The sequence below is a fragment of the Tasmannia lanceolata genome, unplaced genomic scaffold (assembly GCF_043159265.1).
Source record: "Tasmannia lanceolata isolate RefF3 unplaced genomic scaffold, GAP_Taslan_0.1 ptg000002l, whole genome shotgun sequence".
In the NCBI taxonomy this organism is placed as follows: Eukaryota; Viridiplantae; Streptophyta; class Magnoliopsida; order Canellales; family Winteraceae; genus Tasmannia; species Tasmannia lanceolata.
In genome coordinates this window covers 40,716,405-40,734,189 of record NW_027518679.1, presented here as the reverse complement: position 1 = coordinate 40,734,189, position 17,785 = coordinate 40,716,405, and the positions used below count along the sequence as shown (strand labels likewise).

At 38.7% G+C, this 17,785-nt stretch overlaps 1 protein-coding gene across 1 annotated transcript; it reads right to left on the bottom strand.

Annotated features, from left to right (window-relative positions):
* Positions 1-949: 949 nt before the first annotated feature.
* Positions 950-15,696, bottom strand: LOC143872637 (vacuolar protein sorting-associated protein 2 homolog 1). The gene is made up of 5 exons (XM_077376753.1): positions 15,537-15,696; positions 14,678-14,808; positions 4,413-4,517; positions 1,592-1,852; positions 950-1,217 (listed from the first exon to the last, which is right to left on the bottom strand). Exons 1-5 carry the CDS (start codon positions 15,571-15,573, stop codon positions 1,080-1,082), a joined length of 672 nt encoding a protein of 223 aa, XP_077232868.1. The 5' UTR covers positions 15,574-15,696; the 3' UTR covers positions 950-1,079.
* Between the last annotated feature and the right edge of the window lie 2,089 nt (positions 15,697-17,785).

Sequence of the window (17,785 nt, the reverse complement as noted above, 5' to 3'; positions counted from 1 at the left end):
CTGATTGAATTGTGATAATCATTATAATCTTTGGGTACTTTGTAACAGAATCTATTTCATGAAGGTTCTTCTAAATTGACATGTTCTTTTTTCCGGGACGTAGATTCCAAAAAAGAAGTTAGTAAGGAATTCAAATGGTGTAGGAAGAAAGAGTTAATCAATTAGCCCTGGTTTGTTGGTAAAAGTAGGCTCTTTACTCTGTTTTTGTTTATCTTTTCCAAGTTTGGACACATTCATGTGAATTACTGTGTTAATGGAGGAATTCAAATGTAAGAAATGTCAATAAAAAGTGCAATAGTAATACCTAATACCTAATAGAGATGCATTGCTCGCCGCCCTGTTCTTTGTGCTTATTATGATGAACATGAATTCATTGATAAATGAGTGATTATAAATTGACTGGGTTTTTATAAATTTAGAATGGGTGAATCACAAAACCACAAAACTGTGATTTGATTTGAAAATATCAGCTGTAGTTTTGATATTATGAATTCTTTGGAACTTTTGAGTTTTCGGGCCATTAAAGCTTCTTTGTTGGTCTTAAATTGCAGTGAGAACAAACCATGAACAGGGGAACAAAAGTACAAAACATGAGAGAGAGAGAGAGAGAGAGAGAGAGAGAGAGAGGTTTAATTGGTTGCAACCGATTGCTTTTAATTTTAAAAAAATATACATCCAACAGGTCCCCCTCCTCTTAAGACCTAATGCATTCTGTTATTCTTTTAAGATTTTATGAAGTATACAATTAAGCTTCAAAAAGTCAAACAATATGAATCATTGTAGTGATTTCAATCTTTCATTAATGACCTAAAAAGGGTTCATAAAACTATATCTTACCCAACAATTAAAAAAAGAAAAAGAAAAGAATGAGTATTTTCATGGAATATAGACATTTAGAACACAAAGCATGTATACTCTACATGCACATGCAAATACTGCGATGTGACAATTAGCAATAGAACACATAATTTAATTATATACCAGCATTCCAAACACAAGCTTAATAAATGCAAATCATAATTTCCCAATATAACACGACTCGTTTTTCCTTTTCATTGCATTTTCATGATAAGAGAAGACTACATTTTTCTTAGATTGTCTAACCTTGCCTGTAGATCAGTATCAATCCCACTGTCTTCATTCCCTGTTGGTTCTGCTTGGGCAACCTTGGTTGTTGCAGCTGGTGCAGCCACGGCAGATGAAGGCGCCTTAAGAAGCTACATAAAGCAAATACACCCTGTTGGTTCTACATAAAGCTACACAAGCATGGTATGAAATGTTGGACAAAATAAGAAATTTCGGGCAGATTTCAGCCAGGGCCGCCACCGAAAGTACATGAATCCAAAATCTTGGCGAAATTTCCACCGAATTTTTTAAAATTTCCACAATATTTTAAGGTTTCAGCCGAAATTTCCTCCGAAATCTTGTAAAATACCGAAATTGTTTTCCAAAATTTTACATGATTTCGGACAAAATTTCGGCTTTGATTTTGGTTGTGGCTGAAACCGAAACCGACATTCAAAACCTCGAATACAAGATGGCTCGGATCAAAAGCAAAGCGAAACAAATAAGGATTAGAAGATTATTTCACCTGTGAATCGATGTCGATTCCAATCTCATCAAGAACCTGGTTCACAAGTTCTTCTGTTTCTTCCTCTTCCTCGTCTCCTTCCAAAGCATCATCTATGGCATCTCCCATCACCTCCGACACCATTTCCATCTTCTCATTTTGCCTCTCAAACTCTTGCATTATCTTCTGCAATGCTGGTAAGTTCATCTGCCTATTCATCTGTCCCATTGCCTTGGTAACGCCCTTCATGGCCTCACCCATTGCTTGTGTCGATTTTAATGTCTGCAAATATTACGAATCCCGCCTTCAGTATTAAATTAAAATTTATAACAGAGAAAGTTCTTTTGAATTAAATCTGAATATGTGGCAGAGAAATTTCTTTTCACTAGGAGGTTAATAGAATTGCGCTGAAAGGCATTGGCAATGGCAACACCATAGCAAGTACAAAACATTAAGCTTCCTCTACCTAGTGATCATCCATATACATTTTTTCCTGATGAGGGAATCATAAGGAGTTAACTTGATGGTTCAGACAAAACAAAACTTCAATGGTGTCGCAGACAAAGGTCTCAAAGATCAAGCAAATGATGAGACACACATGTCACATGAATAATGCCAAGAAGCATGAACACTGGAATTCTGATATTTTACCATGCGAAATCTGATAAAAAAATGGGCAAGTGAAAGAGTAATACGAACAATTAAAGCAGTGGATAATAATGATTGAAGAATTGAAATGAGCATTTCACTACTGGTGTTTCCCTCAAGCCTGTGCCATTGAGGTCAGGGATTAAAACTTCATCCTCACCGAGAGAGAGAGAGAGAGAGAGAGAGAGAGAGAGAGAGAGAGAGAGAGAGAGCCCTAAGCAAAGGCTACTCATTATTTAATGATACAATCATTGGACAATCCAGAGCAGTTTCTCTACTGGAGTTGCACTCAGCATGGACCATGAGGTCAGCGGTTAACACTACAGAGAGAGAGAGAGAGAGAGAGAGAGAGAGAGAGAGAGAGAGAGAGCATATGCTCCTCATTAGTTAATGAAAGGATAATTGAGTAATTGAGGACAATCCTGAGCTTTTGGCCTACAATTATTTACATAGATAGTTCAAGTGATGCAAGAACATCCGATCAGTGGAAATAAACCGTCTTAATGATGCACCTCGATAAAGGGAGTAATTAATAAATCAGTACAGGTGTTGCCCTCAAGCATGTACCATTGACGTCAGGGGATCAAACTCCATCTTACCTACCAAGAGAGACTCCCTCAATAGCTAATGACAGGGTCACTGAGGGACATTCATTAGCTCGTACCCTAAAGTCGATGCAAGGACGTCCGACCTATGTGGAAAAAACCCAGCCTAATGATGCACCTAAAGAAACTTAAACATGTTACTAGGCATGATGTATGACATACCAGTTAGGATGTTGAGCAGACCGAATTTTCTTCCATGATTATATTGTTTCCGAATACCCTAGCGATTGGGTGATGTTATTGGAACATCATACTATTTGATGCTCAACTGAGATACATCAGTTTTAGGGTTAATTGGAACATCACACTATTTGATGCTCAACTGAGATGCATCAGTTTTAGGGTTAAAACTTAGATACAAAATTATAATATTTTAGTAGTTGAAGTTCCTCAGAATAATAGATCAGTTAGATTCAATTAGAGGTTCTCTTGCAGCATCTAACATCTGGTTGCCAAAATGGGGGTTTTCCCCCGCATCATCCTGGACTCCCCCGAGTCGACTCCCTTTTACCTTGGTCGCGTTCTTGTCTGAGTCTGTGTTTTTCCCTAAAAAGTCTATCACAAACTCCCATGACTCCCGAGTTATTATTGCATCAACCGAGTACTCAACCGTAGCATGCTGAGTCGACTAGGATTTGCTTTGGAGGCTTTTTGACCCGCATCAGCGTTTTGAAACACACGAGTTTCCCATCATAGGTATGAATAAACACTTTTGCTCTTCAACAAGTGTAATTCCATAAACACTAGAAATATAACAGAAACACTGGAAACATGAGGGTCCTTTGTGTGTGTCATTGATTTCAAGTTGGGCCTCACATGGTTCTGTCATTCAAAAGCAACTGAGTCAACAGGTCTTTCATTGTATGAGAAATTATATGGTGGCCGGCCGTGCATGCACGTGCAGCCTCCAAAAATCAGTGGGGCTCAGATTTTTGGTTGATCCAAACCGCTCATTTGTTGGGCCCTGATATAGATAGGGTGTGCCCAGAAATTCTTCTCTATACGATTATCCGAACCCTTCGATCTGTGTAGGCTTTTATAATGTGCCATCCATTTTAAATCTGCATGGATCGGAGGGTTAGGAACATCCTATGGAGAAGATTTTCTGGGCACACCCTATCTACATCTGGGCTCAACAAATGAACGGTTTTGATCACCCAAAAAATATGGCCCCACTGTTTTTTGGGGCTGCACATGCATGCACGACCGTCCACCGTATAATTTCTCTAATTGTAGATAACCATAAATGTTCTTTTTGCCTCCAAAAATAGATAACCGTTACGTAAAAAATAAACCAAGAAAGCCCTACTGTAAATCATAGCAAGGAAGATAGAATAGACGGTCCAGTTTACATAAATAGATACAGTTTTCTTCATAAATAAACCAAGAAAGCCAGGCTGTTAATATATAGCAAGGAAGATGGCATAGAAATTCCAGTATACTGTATGCAACAAATAACCAGCTCTACACTCGGGCTATTGAAGGCGTGTCAAAATAGGCATAAGGAAACAAAGAAAATAAGAAATTTCATGTGGACTTTCTGTGCAAAAGAAATTCATATAGAAAAAGTGAGCAAGTGAAAGAAGTACCTGAATTCTAAGCGATACTCCTTGGAGCTGTGATTTGAGTGCATAGAATTTTGTGATCTGATGTCGTGTTCTAATAAGGTCTTTTGCCATCACTTTCACAGCCCCCTGAAAAAGAATAAACATAACCAAAGTTAAAAATTGATACAGATGACTATGATTTTCCAATTCCCATTTGTATTATTAATTATGCTTAGACATATATTCAGTTTGAAAATTATGTAGTAATTGTAACCACACGGCCAAATTCTCTGTCAATTGTGGATGCAATGCAATTCTACAAACAAGTCCAAACAATTTACAGATGAAAAAGAAGTAACCAAAGAATTAATGGCCCAAAATACTCAAACATGATGATGCACGAGCAGCTTTGGTACCGACGAAGTAGTTCATACTTTTGAGGGGTGATTTTGTTCTGATAGGAAGTTTTTTTTTTTTTTTTGGAAAGGTAGGCAGTTTGGTTTGTTGTGTTGTTCTTGGGGTTTTGTTTCTGGCCGTGGGTTTTATTTTAATTGTGGTGGGTTTTGAGTGACTTAAGATGGTGGGGGCCATCCACTTAAGTCAGTACCTTATAACTTGAGTGATCTTTCATGTTAGAAGTGGAGAGGACCATCATTTTAAGTTGGTTTTATTTATGCAGTCACTTAAGAATGACTGTCGGGCTAAGATTAGAAAGGCAAACATTTTTAAGGTTTATTGAGAATATTAGGAGGGATTATGCTGTAAGAACACAGTTTTTGATATTATTGGAATTCATGAAGGAACCTTTTCTCCCCTACAAAGCTGCACGAGCAGCAGCAATACTACTATTGGTGATAGTGAACTAAATATGTAGGATGAGAACGTGTTCCATGACCCGACAGTTTGCAAGGTGGATTTACAGGATCGGTTGGTGGATCTAAATGCTGGAGGAATTAAGATTGAGGTTGCTGATTTTTATAGGAAGATGAATGGCGATGACTCCTTTGATTGGGAACCGAGCCGAGAGATCTATGTTGAATGGAAATTAATGATGGCTGAAAAATAGGTGTTGATTGTGAACATGAAATTGAAAGGAGTTGCACCTCATTAGTGGAAGAGAGTTGAAGAGCAATGGATCAGAGTTGGAAACATATGACGGCTAAGATGAGGAAGAAATTTCTTCTTGATGATTACGCGAAGGTGTTGTATGAATATTTTAAAGGGTAAAGATAGCATGAAATGAGAGCAGAAGAATACAAAATGGAGTTCAACAAGCTGTCCATAAGGGTTGGTCGTGGAGAAAGTGATGAACAACTTTATGTGTGTTATTTATTGGAGCTCAATATTTTATTTTAGGATGAGATGGTGGTTTATAAGAATGACTAACCTTGAAGTGCACACTATTACGCTTTTCGCCGCACGCGCGTAATAGTACGCGTGAAATGCTCAAGGAGAAGAGAAAATGATGCAGATAATAGGCCAATAAGTGGCATATTTGCCCATTAGGATATATTTCCGTGTTATTTAAATAACATGGAAAATAAAATCCTAGAAACTAAATAACACGGAAATAAATCCTAATGGGCAAATATGCCACTTATTGGCCTATTATCTACATCAGAAAGAGAAGAGAAATATGTGTGAAGGAGAGAGGGAGAGGAGAGAAGGAGAAGTGAAAGAGAAGAAGAATAGAGAAATATGTGTGAAATGCTTAAGGAGACAAAAGATCTTGTTTGCCTTATAGTAGCATAGACAACACATTAAATGACAATAATACCCTTAATGGGGGTGAAACAAATAAAGAATAAATAAGGAACATATACAACAGTAACATACATCACTACTCTACATATACACATAACAACACTCCCCCCAAGCTAAATCACATAGATCATGCATGCCCATCCTGACATAAGTATCCTGAATTAAAGTCGGCCTTATGGCCTTAGTAAAAATATCAGAACGCTGACGTGATGAGGGAACGAATCACCAACCACCATCACAGAGCTTTTCCCTAGCTAAGTACTCATTAACTTCAATATATTTAGTTTGCTAAAGAAGGACAATCAGATGAATTTTGGATAGCTGCTTTAGGAATCAAACCCGTGGCTTCAAGGACTCGCACCTTCAAGAGCAGCAATCATTTCCACAATTTTCCAAAGGCTGCAACGATCTTTTCTTATTCATAAACTCATCACGATGTCGATGGCACTGGGCCATAAAAATATATAGAGTTTCTCCCCAACTACTTGCTAAAAGACTCCTAACAAATTAGCAACTACAATCCCAAAAAACATAGTAATATAAAAGCCTACTAATAGTCCTAATTAAAACAATAGAAACACTCCTAAACAAAGAAACAAATAATCACTTTCTAATTAAATCAAATGACGCTTCTAGCTATTCTAGAGACTTCTGCAACTAAACTAACAACCTAACTTAAATATAAAAAAATCTCCTATGTGGGCCCATGTGGTACAACCACTTACTGTCAAGAAACAATCTCACGAGACATTTTTGACGGCAGTAAAAAAAGCCGTGGACTTTTCTTGACCCAAAACACATGCCCCCAACGTGCCTCCTCGCTTTCCTTTAAAATGATAAGGGTGGTCCCAGTGTGTCCCACTTCAGTAGTGTACTTGCTTGAGTACTAGTCCCAGAGCCTCTTTCTCCTCTCACTCCTCCCCTCCTCCCCCCCCCCCGCCCTTCTCAAGAGCATCTTGGGTTTCAGTCCTCAACATGAATCTCCATCATTGTGAACCACATCTTTCCTCCTCAAATTCCCTATATGATCTTGTAGGCTATCCAACCGATTTGCCATCTTCATCATTTTACCTTTCAAAAAAAATAATAGTTCATCATTCTATCCTCATAGAAATCCTGCTGCCATTCGTGGGGTTTTAAAAGGAGATTTAACACTTGGTGGAATAAGAAGATGCAAAACTAGAGATCAAATGTCATAAGTATGAGAGAGAGAGACGACCTAGAACTAAAATAAACAAGAAATAATTAGAAAATAAATTCAAATACCTAAGATGAACTTGATAGAACAGATAAATAGGTTAGCAACACACTAACAAGTCCACAACATCATGCTAATGTAACCCTAGGCATCACACCCACAGTCTCAAGGCCTCACACCTCGAGGAGCATAAATCATGTCCACAATGTTGCAAAGGCAGCAAAAAGGATTTCGTGTTCATAAACTCATCATGGTGTAGATGGCCCTAGGACTTACAAATACATAGTGATTCTCCGCCCAACGACTTGCTTAAACACTCCCAATTAAAATTAGCAACAAGAATCCTAAACAAACTTAGTAACTTTCTCAAAGAGTCTACAAACAGAGCTAATTAAAACAAACATACTAATGGCAATAGTCTAAACAAAGAAACAAAGAAACAAATACTTTTTTGAATGGTAAGAAACAAATGCTTACTTTCTATTTAAATCAAATGACTCTGCTCTAGCTATTATTGTTCAGAATTCTCCAGCTAAATTAATGACCCAACTTAAATAAAAAATCTCCTAAGTGGGTCCAGACAGTACGACCACTTGTTGTCAAGCAACAAGTCTCGCGAGATGTGACTGCAATCAAACAAGTCGTGGGCTTGTCCTAAACTCTTAACCCAAAATGGATTCTTCTGAATTGGTCAAGTACTATGTTACATGGATTCTTCTGAATTGGTGAAGTACCTGTATCGGGCGCGCTTCGGATTCCAATACTTTAGAATTGACTTCGACACTTCTAGATCTCTTTAATCTATTTTTCTAAACACTACAAAAAGTTTACAACTATCACATGTTTTGAGTTTTATATATCCTATTAGTAAGTTTTTTATATGAAAATAAAATATTATATTTACTTTAACCTGCGAGAATTTCTAATATATAACCATATTATTATATAAAAGAAATAAAGTTAGCTGAATCCATGAATCCTTATTTTGAGGTTAGCCGAATCCGACGCTCGATTCCTGTGTCAGATTCCGACAATCATATCCGTACCCACGGAACATAGTCCACCTGTGTCCCACCTTAATTTGCTTAAAAATGCCCTTGGGTCCCACTTCAGCACATGCTTGAGTACTAGTGTTCGAAATTCTTTCTCTTCTCATTCTTGATTGCCCATCCCCCACCCCATCCAACCCTCATTATTGTGGACCACCTTATTCACAATCATTCCTTTGTTATCAACAGGTGCTCAAAATACTATGCTAATGCCAAATCAATCAATTAATCATCTACTGATTCATTGCCAGGTGGCCTTCTCTCTATGGAACTTTATCCTCTCTCTAAGTGTATTGCGGGTCTTTCTATGTAAAACATTGGGATAGGGACCTTTGCGCCATGGGCAAAGAGAAGCAACCTGCTATGGCCCCTCTATCTCCCCACTATGTTCTAGATCATTTGGAAGGAAAGAAATCGCATGATCATTGATGGAAAATTCAAATCGATTGGGACTCGAAGAAGTATCTTTCTTAGTTCTGTCATCCAGGGTATGCTTAGCAAGCCCTTCTTCGGTATCTCAAACTATGATCTTGTTAGCCCAAGGGTTCTCATGGGTTCATTCAATCACCTTGTTTTGATGATTAACAAACTCAAATTGATTAGTCGTTTATGGAATGATCGTTTGCCTTGAGTGTTGTGCTATAGACAGGTAATTCACATGTCAATCCATGCTAGCACACACCATTGATGGCCTATGCTTGAAGATGGACCAAACACAACACAAAGGAGCTAAAGCATACTTGGATCAATCATACCTTGGAGGATTAACCAAGGAGAAGCTCAACATTAGTTATCTCAAAGCATTGAACAAACAAAAGAAGATCAATGAAGGCCAAAGCTTGTGGATCAACAACTTGCAAAGGAGCTTGAACCAAATGGTGGCATCATCCTTGGAAGGTGTCAAGCAAAGAAGCTCAACCTTGAAGATCCCAAAGCAAGCCATGCACTAAAGAGAAGATCAAGCAATGGCTATCTCAAGAGTTCATTCAAGATAGTGGTAAAAAGGGTAGATTGTATCACCTATCTCTCTTGTATTTTCTCTAGTCAAGGCACATCTTAAAAACCCCTTAAAAATATGTTCTTGAAGAGACCAACAAGCTTAAAAATGACTTAAATGGATAAGTGAATGGTCATGGTGATGTACCAACATGTTGGGACCCATATGGTATTCCATTACATAGTATAAAAACAAGTTCTATGGGGCAAACCTGGATCAGCAACTAAATTCTATCATAACTGGTCCAAAATATTTTCAAATATTTTTTTTAAATATTTTTAACAGAAAAATCTCATCGTTTCCATTCAAATCGAGTATAAGAACGTCGAAATCCGACGAGAAACGAAGGGGATATGAATTTTACAAGATAGGTGATGAATCATGAAAATCCAATATGGAACTCCGTGGGATTCCACGGAGCTGCGTGCACGGAACTCCGTGGATCCTCACGGAGCTCCGTGGCATAACCTGTCCGAAAATAATAAAAAAAGCCCCAACGGCTATGACGGAGCTCCGTACTAGTCGTTAAAGAACCCCCAAACGGTCATATTGAGTTGGAACTCTATATATACCCATTGTATGAGTCTAAAACATGATGATGAACACATTCCAACTCTAAAAAATCCTAGATTTCAACTTTATAATGATTTTGGGTTAAACTCTCACCAATCTTCCTTGTGCCTTGATTTTGGGAAAATCATTTGAGATTGGTTTAGGCTTTAATTTGCAAATCATCCTTGAGAGAAAGTGTGTGAGCTACAACTTGTAATCAAGCCTAGTAAGAGGCTAATACTTCTTCTTCTTCAAGCTTCATTGTCGGTGGCAAGGGCATCCGTTCTTAATTCCCTTAGGTTATCGGTGGCAAGGGCATCCGTTATTAATTCTCTTCGGTATTTGTAAAGGTGGCAAGGGCATCCTTCATTAATTCCCTTCGGTTTGTAAAGTGCCTTGGAGCCGGGCGTGGTGTGGTCTTCATTAGTGGATATCCTCAAGTACGACCTTGAGAAGAGTGGAGTAGGGGCTTTCGGTTCAAAGCCCGAACCACTTAAAAATCTTTGTGTCACTTGTGTCGGTACACATCTCTCACTCCCTCTCTCTGTCTCACTTGTATGTGTGCTTGCATTTTCTCATCTTTACTTGAGTGAGTAGTTAACATAGGCAATTAACTTAATATCTTCAATTTGCTAATTAAGCCATCAATCTTGTTAACTAAGTTTGTTAAAGAACTTGTGTTTTGAGCTTGGAAAATTGGTATTTGTTTTTAGCTCAACTAATTGAGCTTAATTAAGAAGAGATAAAACTAGGGTGATTTTGGTAAAAAATTAAAAGGCAAAAGTTTTCTAAACAACCTATTCACCCCCCCTCTCTAGGTTGCCAAACCGGGAATCACATCGGATTTCAGATCTTCGTCAGTCTTAGGAGTTCTATCACCTCATTGCGGTTGGATCTTATCTCCTTCTATCAGTGATGTCCTTCACTAGAGGGATCTTAGAAGCTTAACCTTGATGGATCAAGTATAGTTTTAAAACTCCCCCGTGTCATCATGGATTCCCCCGAGTCGACTCCCTTTTCCCTCGGCTGCGTTCCGCGTTTTGCCTTGCAGAGTCAATAAAAACTCTTTTGACTCTCCCGAATTATGACCACATCAACCGAGTACTCAGCTGCACAAGCCGAGTACTCGACCGCATTGTGCCAAGTTGACTAGGATTTTCTTACTCCGCATTTTGACCCGCATCTACATTTTGAAACATTGGGCTAAAGCATTGGGAATCCTGGTCTAGTTAGCATTGGGAGAATCATTAGAGGTTATATACTTATATCAGCAATAGAAAATTGAAGTTCCTCATTCTTATTGAAGTGAAGGATTCCAAAGAGGCAGAAGTTTTGGTGCTTAACCAAGGCATTCTCTGGTTAGACCTTAATATTGATCTTCTCATCATGGAAGGAGATTCATAATTAGGTGGATTCGATCTATCGCCTCTTCCCTCGGAGATTTGCATATGCAATTGTGCAGATTATGGATAGTGTTACGGGTCATAGAGTCACATTTTGCCATATCCAGGACAGCCAATGAGGTTGTGAAACCTATGATTTGTGGGCACGGACACGAGAGTCGCATGTCGACACGAAAACTAAGTGTCGGACATGGCAAACCCTCAAAATTTAGAAACGATGACAAAGCTAAAACAGAAAGTATATATAATCATGATTTGTAGAGAAGGATTCATGTATCGAATACGAGGTGCCTGACATGGAAACTCCTAAAAATAAAAAAAATGGCAACACGCCTGTACACATACATACATATAAAATTACATATTAGTACCATAATTTTCAACAATATAAGTAAGACATTCATTTAACAAACTAATAAATCTTAAGTTTAATAAACTATAATCTAAAACAAACATGAGATAAACAAATAACAACGCATTCATCAAGTTAATCCATTCTCTTTAGTCTCCGACATGCAGTGAAAAAGAGAGAGCAATAGGATATAGGTTTTAGGTTTAGAGGAGGAGATTGTCGACATGAATTTCCGCGAAATCGATATCACTAAATTCGGAGACAAATTACAACGAAATTTTAATAATAAAAGTGGCACAACTTTCTTGAATTCTTTGATTAACGATCGGTTTGACAAAGACGAGGGCTGTCACATCGTGTTTCTCGTTCCTCGGTATTTGAAGATGTGTGAGCTTCACTCCGGACTTCGTGCTTTATCGATTGTGAAGATGTGTGACTTTTCTCCTATGAATGGCCTTGTGTGTTGGCTTGATCTTCTTGGAAGACTTATTCAAGTACTTGATTGCCTTGTTGAAGGGAGTATTTTTCTTCTCTCGAGGTATTTTTCCTCTCAGGATCCTTCTTGTATCTTCTCTTTTGCTTTAGATGGAGAGGGAAAATGACTTTATATTCTCCATTCTTCATGCAATAACTATTTTAACCACTTTGCATAGTGGTGTAAAGTGGTTGTGGGTCCCACTACCTTTTTTGGATTTGATGTTGGTGGGTTTTACCTGAATTGGTGGTCTTTGGGCTGCCTCTTAATGGGCCTCCCTTTTGGGCCCAAGTGAGACCATTTATATGTAAAACCCTTTTTACAGGTATAGGTCCCACTTAAGGAAATGGGGCAATTTTGTAATTTAGCGCGGACAAATTTTTTAAAGTCCACATGGATATAGCATCCAATATTTAACTAAAGAAGAGATAAAAGAGGAGGGGATGATTAAGTTCAGAGTTTATTATGGACACATGATAAAGTTGTGGCAGCACGAGTGGTGTGAGGACTCTCCCTTCAAGGTGGCATTTCCCGACTTGTTTGTGGTGGTGGTGGTGGTGGTTGATAAAGAGGTTTTCGTAAAGGAGTGCATGGTGGGCGAGGGTTCCCAAATGGCTTGGAGTATTAACTTTAGAAGAAACTTCTATGACGGGGAGCTGGATAGGGTGGCCCCTTTTTCTAGAGATCTTGCCGTCCGTTTATATCAAGAGGTCAGAGGATGACACTAGGGTTTGGTTCTGAAACTCTTCCAAGACCTTTAATGTCAAGTCTTTCTAACACCAAATTGCATCTTTCCCCACTCCTTCACATCCGGCTAGAGCGTGGAGCTAGGGGTGAAACTTGGGTCGGGTTGGGTTGAGCTTTTGTTAAAAATTGAATTGGAATCAACCCAAACCTACGCGATTTTAAGGTAAAAGCTCAACCTGAATTCCCAAAAATCGACCCGAGTTGCACCCTTCCGTGGAGCATCCCAACCCTCCAAGGGTTTGGGCATTTGGGTGGTCGTCCTGCCTCAACAGAATCCACACCGTGAACCATCTGTGCAATCGAAATATGATCATTATTGATCATTGCACCCTTTGTGTAGAGGCGGGAGAAATGGTGGACCATATGTTTCTTCGTTGTAAGTTGTCAATGTATGTATGGGGTAGAATTCTGGAAAGGTTTGGCATGTGATATGTATTTCTTCTAACATTATGTGAATTTTTGGAAAGTTGGCAATTAGCTCCATGGCGGATGAAAGGAAAGAATCTTTGGAAAGTGATATTGCTAGCCACGATATGAGTACTTTGGAAGGAAAGGAACGGAAGAGTGTTACGGGGAGTGGGAGTAGTAAAAAGTCTCGACTTCATCTATATAAAGATTTTAGCATTAATGATTGCATGGTTACATATTCTTCCCCCTTTCAGATTCATCTCTGCATTTGACATGTGGCATGGTTGAAGAGAGAGATGTTGGGGAAGAGAGCAAGGAACCATTGTTTCTTAGGAATGGTGCCCTCCTGAGCCTGGCCACTTGAAGCTCAACTTTGATGGCTCTAGTCTAGGGAATTCATGGCCGTCTAGGATTGGGGGGGTTGTTAATGATGAGAGCTGATCGATTAAGTGGGCTTTCTCAAGTCCCATCGGCTTTGCTGACTCCAATGAAGCGGAGGTGTGAGCGGTACTCCAAGGAATAAGGAAATTGCAACCGTCTATCCAAGATAAGGTTGTGGTGGAAGGCAATTCTCTAAATGTAATACATTGGCTAAAAAAGGTTCTACGCAACCACGTTGGAAGTTTGTGCAGGGGATGAATGAGATCACAGATCATATTGTAGGATCATAGATTACATTTCATCATGTTAGAAGATCGGCTAATAGTGAGGCCGATAGGCTTGCCAGAGGTGGCGTAGATAGGGCTTCCTTGGAGTTTTTTTATTTTCTCCTGCCTTGAGGGTTTTTTCTTTGCTTTGCAGGTCTTTCTGTCCATTCTTTCCTTGTATTGACCATCTCTGTCGTGGGTTTCCTCCCTCATTTCATTGCTTAATACAATCCATTACCATTAAAAAAAAAAGAATTCATAATAAAAGAAGAGTTAATAATAAAAGAGAAAAACACAATATTCAATATAAAAAAAAAGGGCAGCCCAATGCACGAGGCTTCCGCCATTGCGGGGTCTGGGGAGGGTTAGATGTACGCAGCCTTACCCCTGCTTTGTAGAGAGGTTGTTTCCATGACTCAAACCCGTGACCACCAGGTCACAACAAAGCAACCTTACTGTTGCGCCAAGGCTGGTGTGTTCAAAAGAGAAAAACACAATATTCAATAATAAAACAAAATGTCACAGTTGATGCGGTACAAAACACCGCATTTTCACTTGCTTTCATTAGAAATTTTCACCCACGTATTCAAAAGTTTAGAGAAATGGACGATCTACTTAATGTTACTATGCTAAGGTACACATAGAAACCATTTTCCCATATTCGCACTCTTCCATGGAGATATTTTGGATGAATGGATAAAATAGAAAAGTGTACCATCTGGCCTTGTTTTGCAGTTTTCTTTATCTCTAAAATAAGCTTCTTCTCTTGTGTTTGTAGACCTTGTCTCTCCCTTTCTATTTCTCTAATGGATTTGTCTAGCATCCTCTTATTCTCCCGCAGAAGCTCTGTGTAACAAGAAAGTACAACAAGCATCAACAAATTACATTAGGATGGAATCATACCATAAGGAAACTTCTGGAAAAAAAATCAAAAAATCGCTAAACCGCTTAAGAAGCGATTCACGATCACTAACACACAACACAACTTTGAGGCAAGGATACAACTCCGAAACCCAAGTTGGGGAAATATCACAACTAGAATCAATCGATAATAAATTAGGGAAATGATATCAGCACAACCATGTTTTGATAATTGCACCAAACCCATCTTGTTATTCATTATTAATTGATTTGTAAGAGCTTTTTAAGAACTGTAATAACCCATGACAGCTCTCTAAATAATGAATGACAAGATGGGTTCAGTGCAATTATCAAAACATGGTTGTGCTGATATCATTTCCCATAAATTATCAATTAACATATCAATAAAAAAAAAAAAAAAACCCAGATCAATTAAAATCAGAAGAACTCCAAAGACACATGTCTTCAACTTTGAATCTGAAAAAACCCTAATAGTAAATTTATCACAACCGAATCGAGCATAATTTCTCGATTGACACATTCAATTCTAAGCACATAATCAACTTTTTTTAATAGAATTTACACTGAAGAACAGAAAAATCATCATTAATTATCTAATGATCGTATTCTTAAGGAATGAAAGGGTTAAAATAAAAGAAAGGAAGCATTGTAAGATCGTATTCTTAATATATGAAATAAAAATGAAAATATACCTGCTGGGGTTTTTCTCTTTCCGAAAAGGAAACTCATGCTTGGAATCTGGTGAGGACTTTCAAATTCTTTGAAGGAAGAGAGAGAATATGTGATCGTATGAAGAATGCTTCAATTCAACGTTTATGAGGAGGGCTTTGCTTATATTGATTGATGAACAGAGAGGCACTTTTTATCTACGCGGTATGGTGGAAGTGAAGTTACCAAAAAGCCCTTGTGCTTCTACTCGGATTGGTGGAAATGCCCAATGGGAATACTATATCTTGGAAAAAAGTGCACCAAGCCATTGGTATTTATTTAATCTTCAGACTTTTAACAATCCCTTGAGGCCCCTCTTTTGGGGTGCAACTTGGGTCGGGTTCAACCCTGATTCTAGCTCGGTTTGGGTTGGAATTTCCTCTAGTTGGGTTGGGTTGGGTTAGGGTTGGGAATAGCCAGCCTGATTTAATTTCTGGTTGCGTTAGGGTTGAGGCCTTGGCAGCCCAGCCCGACCCGAACTCGACATCTGTCCTCCAATTTAATCATGATTTTCTATGGGTTATGTTTTTTCTAATATTTTTTTTGTTTGGCCTATGTGAACCTGAACCCAATCTCAACCCGAGGCTTGGGTTAGATGGGTTAGGTTAGGGTTGAGAGATTTAGAGGCGGATTGAGTTAGGGTTGACCATCCTCAGCCCAAGGCTTGGGTTAGGATTGAAGGAATTCTATCTCGAGTTGGGTTAGGGTTGGCCTCAACCCGATCCAACCCTACCAGAGTTGCACCCCTAGGATTTTTAACATCAAGCAAGTTTTGAACCGAGGACTTTTGCACTGATACCATATAAAACAACCAACTACTCCAATAGCTTAAGCCTTTCGAGTTGGTGTTATTTAATCTTTCATACATTTAACACCCATCAACTATGGCTGCAATTTGGGCTGGCCCAGCCCGAACCCTACTGGTTCAACCCTGATGGCGGCTCTGGTTGGGTTAGGAAAATCCAATCCGGTTCAATTCTGGGTTTGGGTTAGGGTTGAGGCCTTGGGCAACTTGACCCAACACAAACCCAAACCCAAGCCTATCTCCGTAATTTTATCATGAATTTATGATGATCTTAACATCTTAAGATTATAGAGTTTTTTTTGTTTTTTTTTCTCTTTTTACATCGGACTAACCCGAAATCAATTAGTTCCAACCCGAACTACTTTGGAAAATCGGGTTGGGTTAAAGTTGAGAGATTTAAAGACGGGTTAGGATAGGGTTGACCCTCCTTGACCCCAAAGCTCGGTTTGGGTTGAGGTTTTGGACTCTCGGGTTAGACTAAGTTTGGCCTCAAGATGGCCCAACCCGCCCGAGGTGCATCCCTACTATTCAAGGTTTTAAATATCGGTCTCGGTACCGATTTCGGACCCCACCGAAATCCGAAATTTTGGGCCAAAATTTGGTATTTTGGCTAGAAATACCCCACCGAAATTTTGTAACATTTTTTTTAAAATAAAAAATGGCATTTTCTCAAAGTTTCGGGCCGAAATGAAATTCCAAAATTTGAGATTTAGCAATTTCAATTTCGGTAATTTCGGATTTCGGTCAAAATTTAAAACCATGCTACTATCAACAGGAGGGTCGGACCTAGCCGCACATTTTAGTCAGATTTGTTTGGATCCATATTGGATTGGATCTTAATTGGATCTTACTCAAATCCTATCTAAGTGATTTGGTTCTAAGCCCATTCATATACAGCTTAGTCTAGGATCCAACAAAAGATTGATTTGAATTTGAAATTGGGATTGCCAGCTATTGGTTTTTTTTTTTTTTTGGTCGGTTTCTTTCAAATTGAAATGTTCACAATAAAATTTATGGGGATAAATTATGTGAAGGTAAGAATTTTTTGAGTAAATTATTATCCTAAGGTCATGTTTGGCAACCATGAAATATGATTTTTTTTTCATGGGATATTAGTTTTCCATGTGAGACAGGGGCAAGGAAGGAGAGAGAGAGAGAGAGAGAGGGCGGCTAAAAAACAGGGAAAAATAACTCCATTTTGAATTGAGTTTTTCTTTTCCATGTTTTTCATCAACTTTTTACCCTCTCCTTACTCATGCATTCTCCTTTCTCTCTCTCTCCCACCTTCCTTCGCCATGTTAAAAAAGAAAAGAAAAAGGGAGATGATATTTTCACCCCTCTGCAGTACGCATTCTCCCCCTTATAAGGTGAACAGTGGGCAACTTTAACGCTTTTTGACGTCAATTCACGTTATAAAGGGGCGAATGC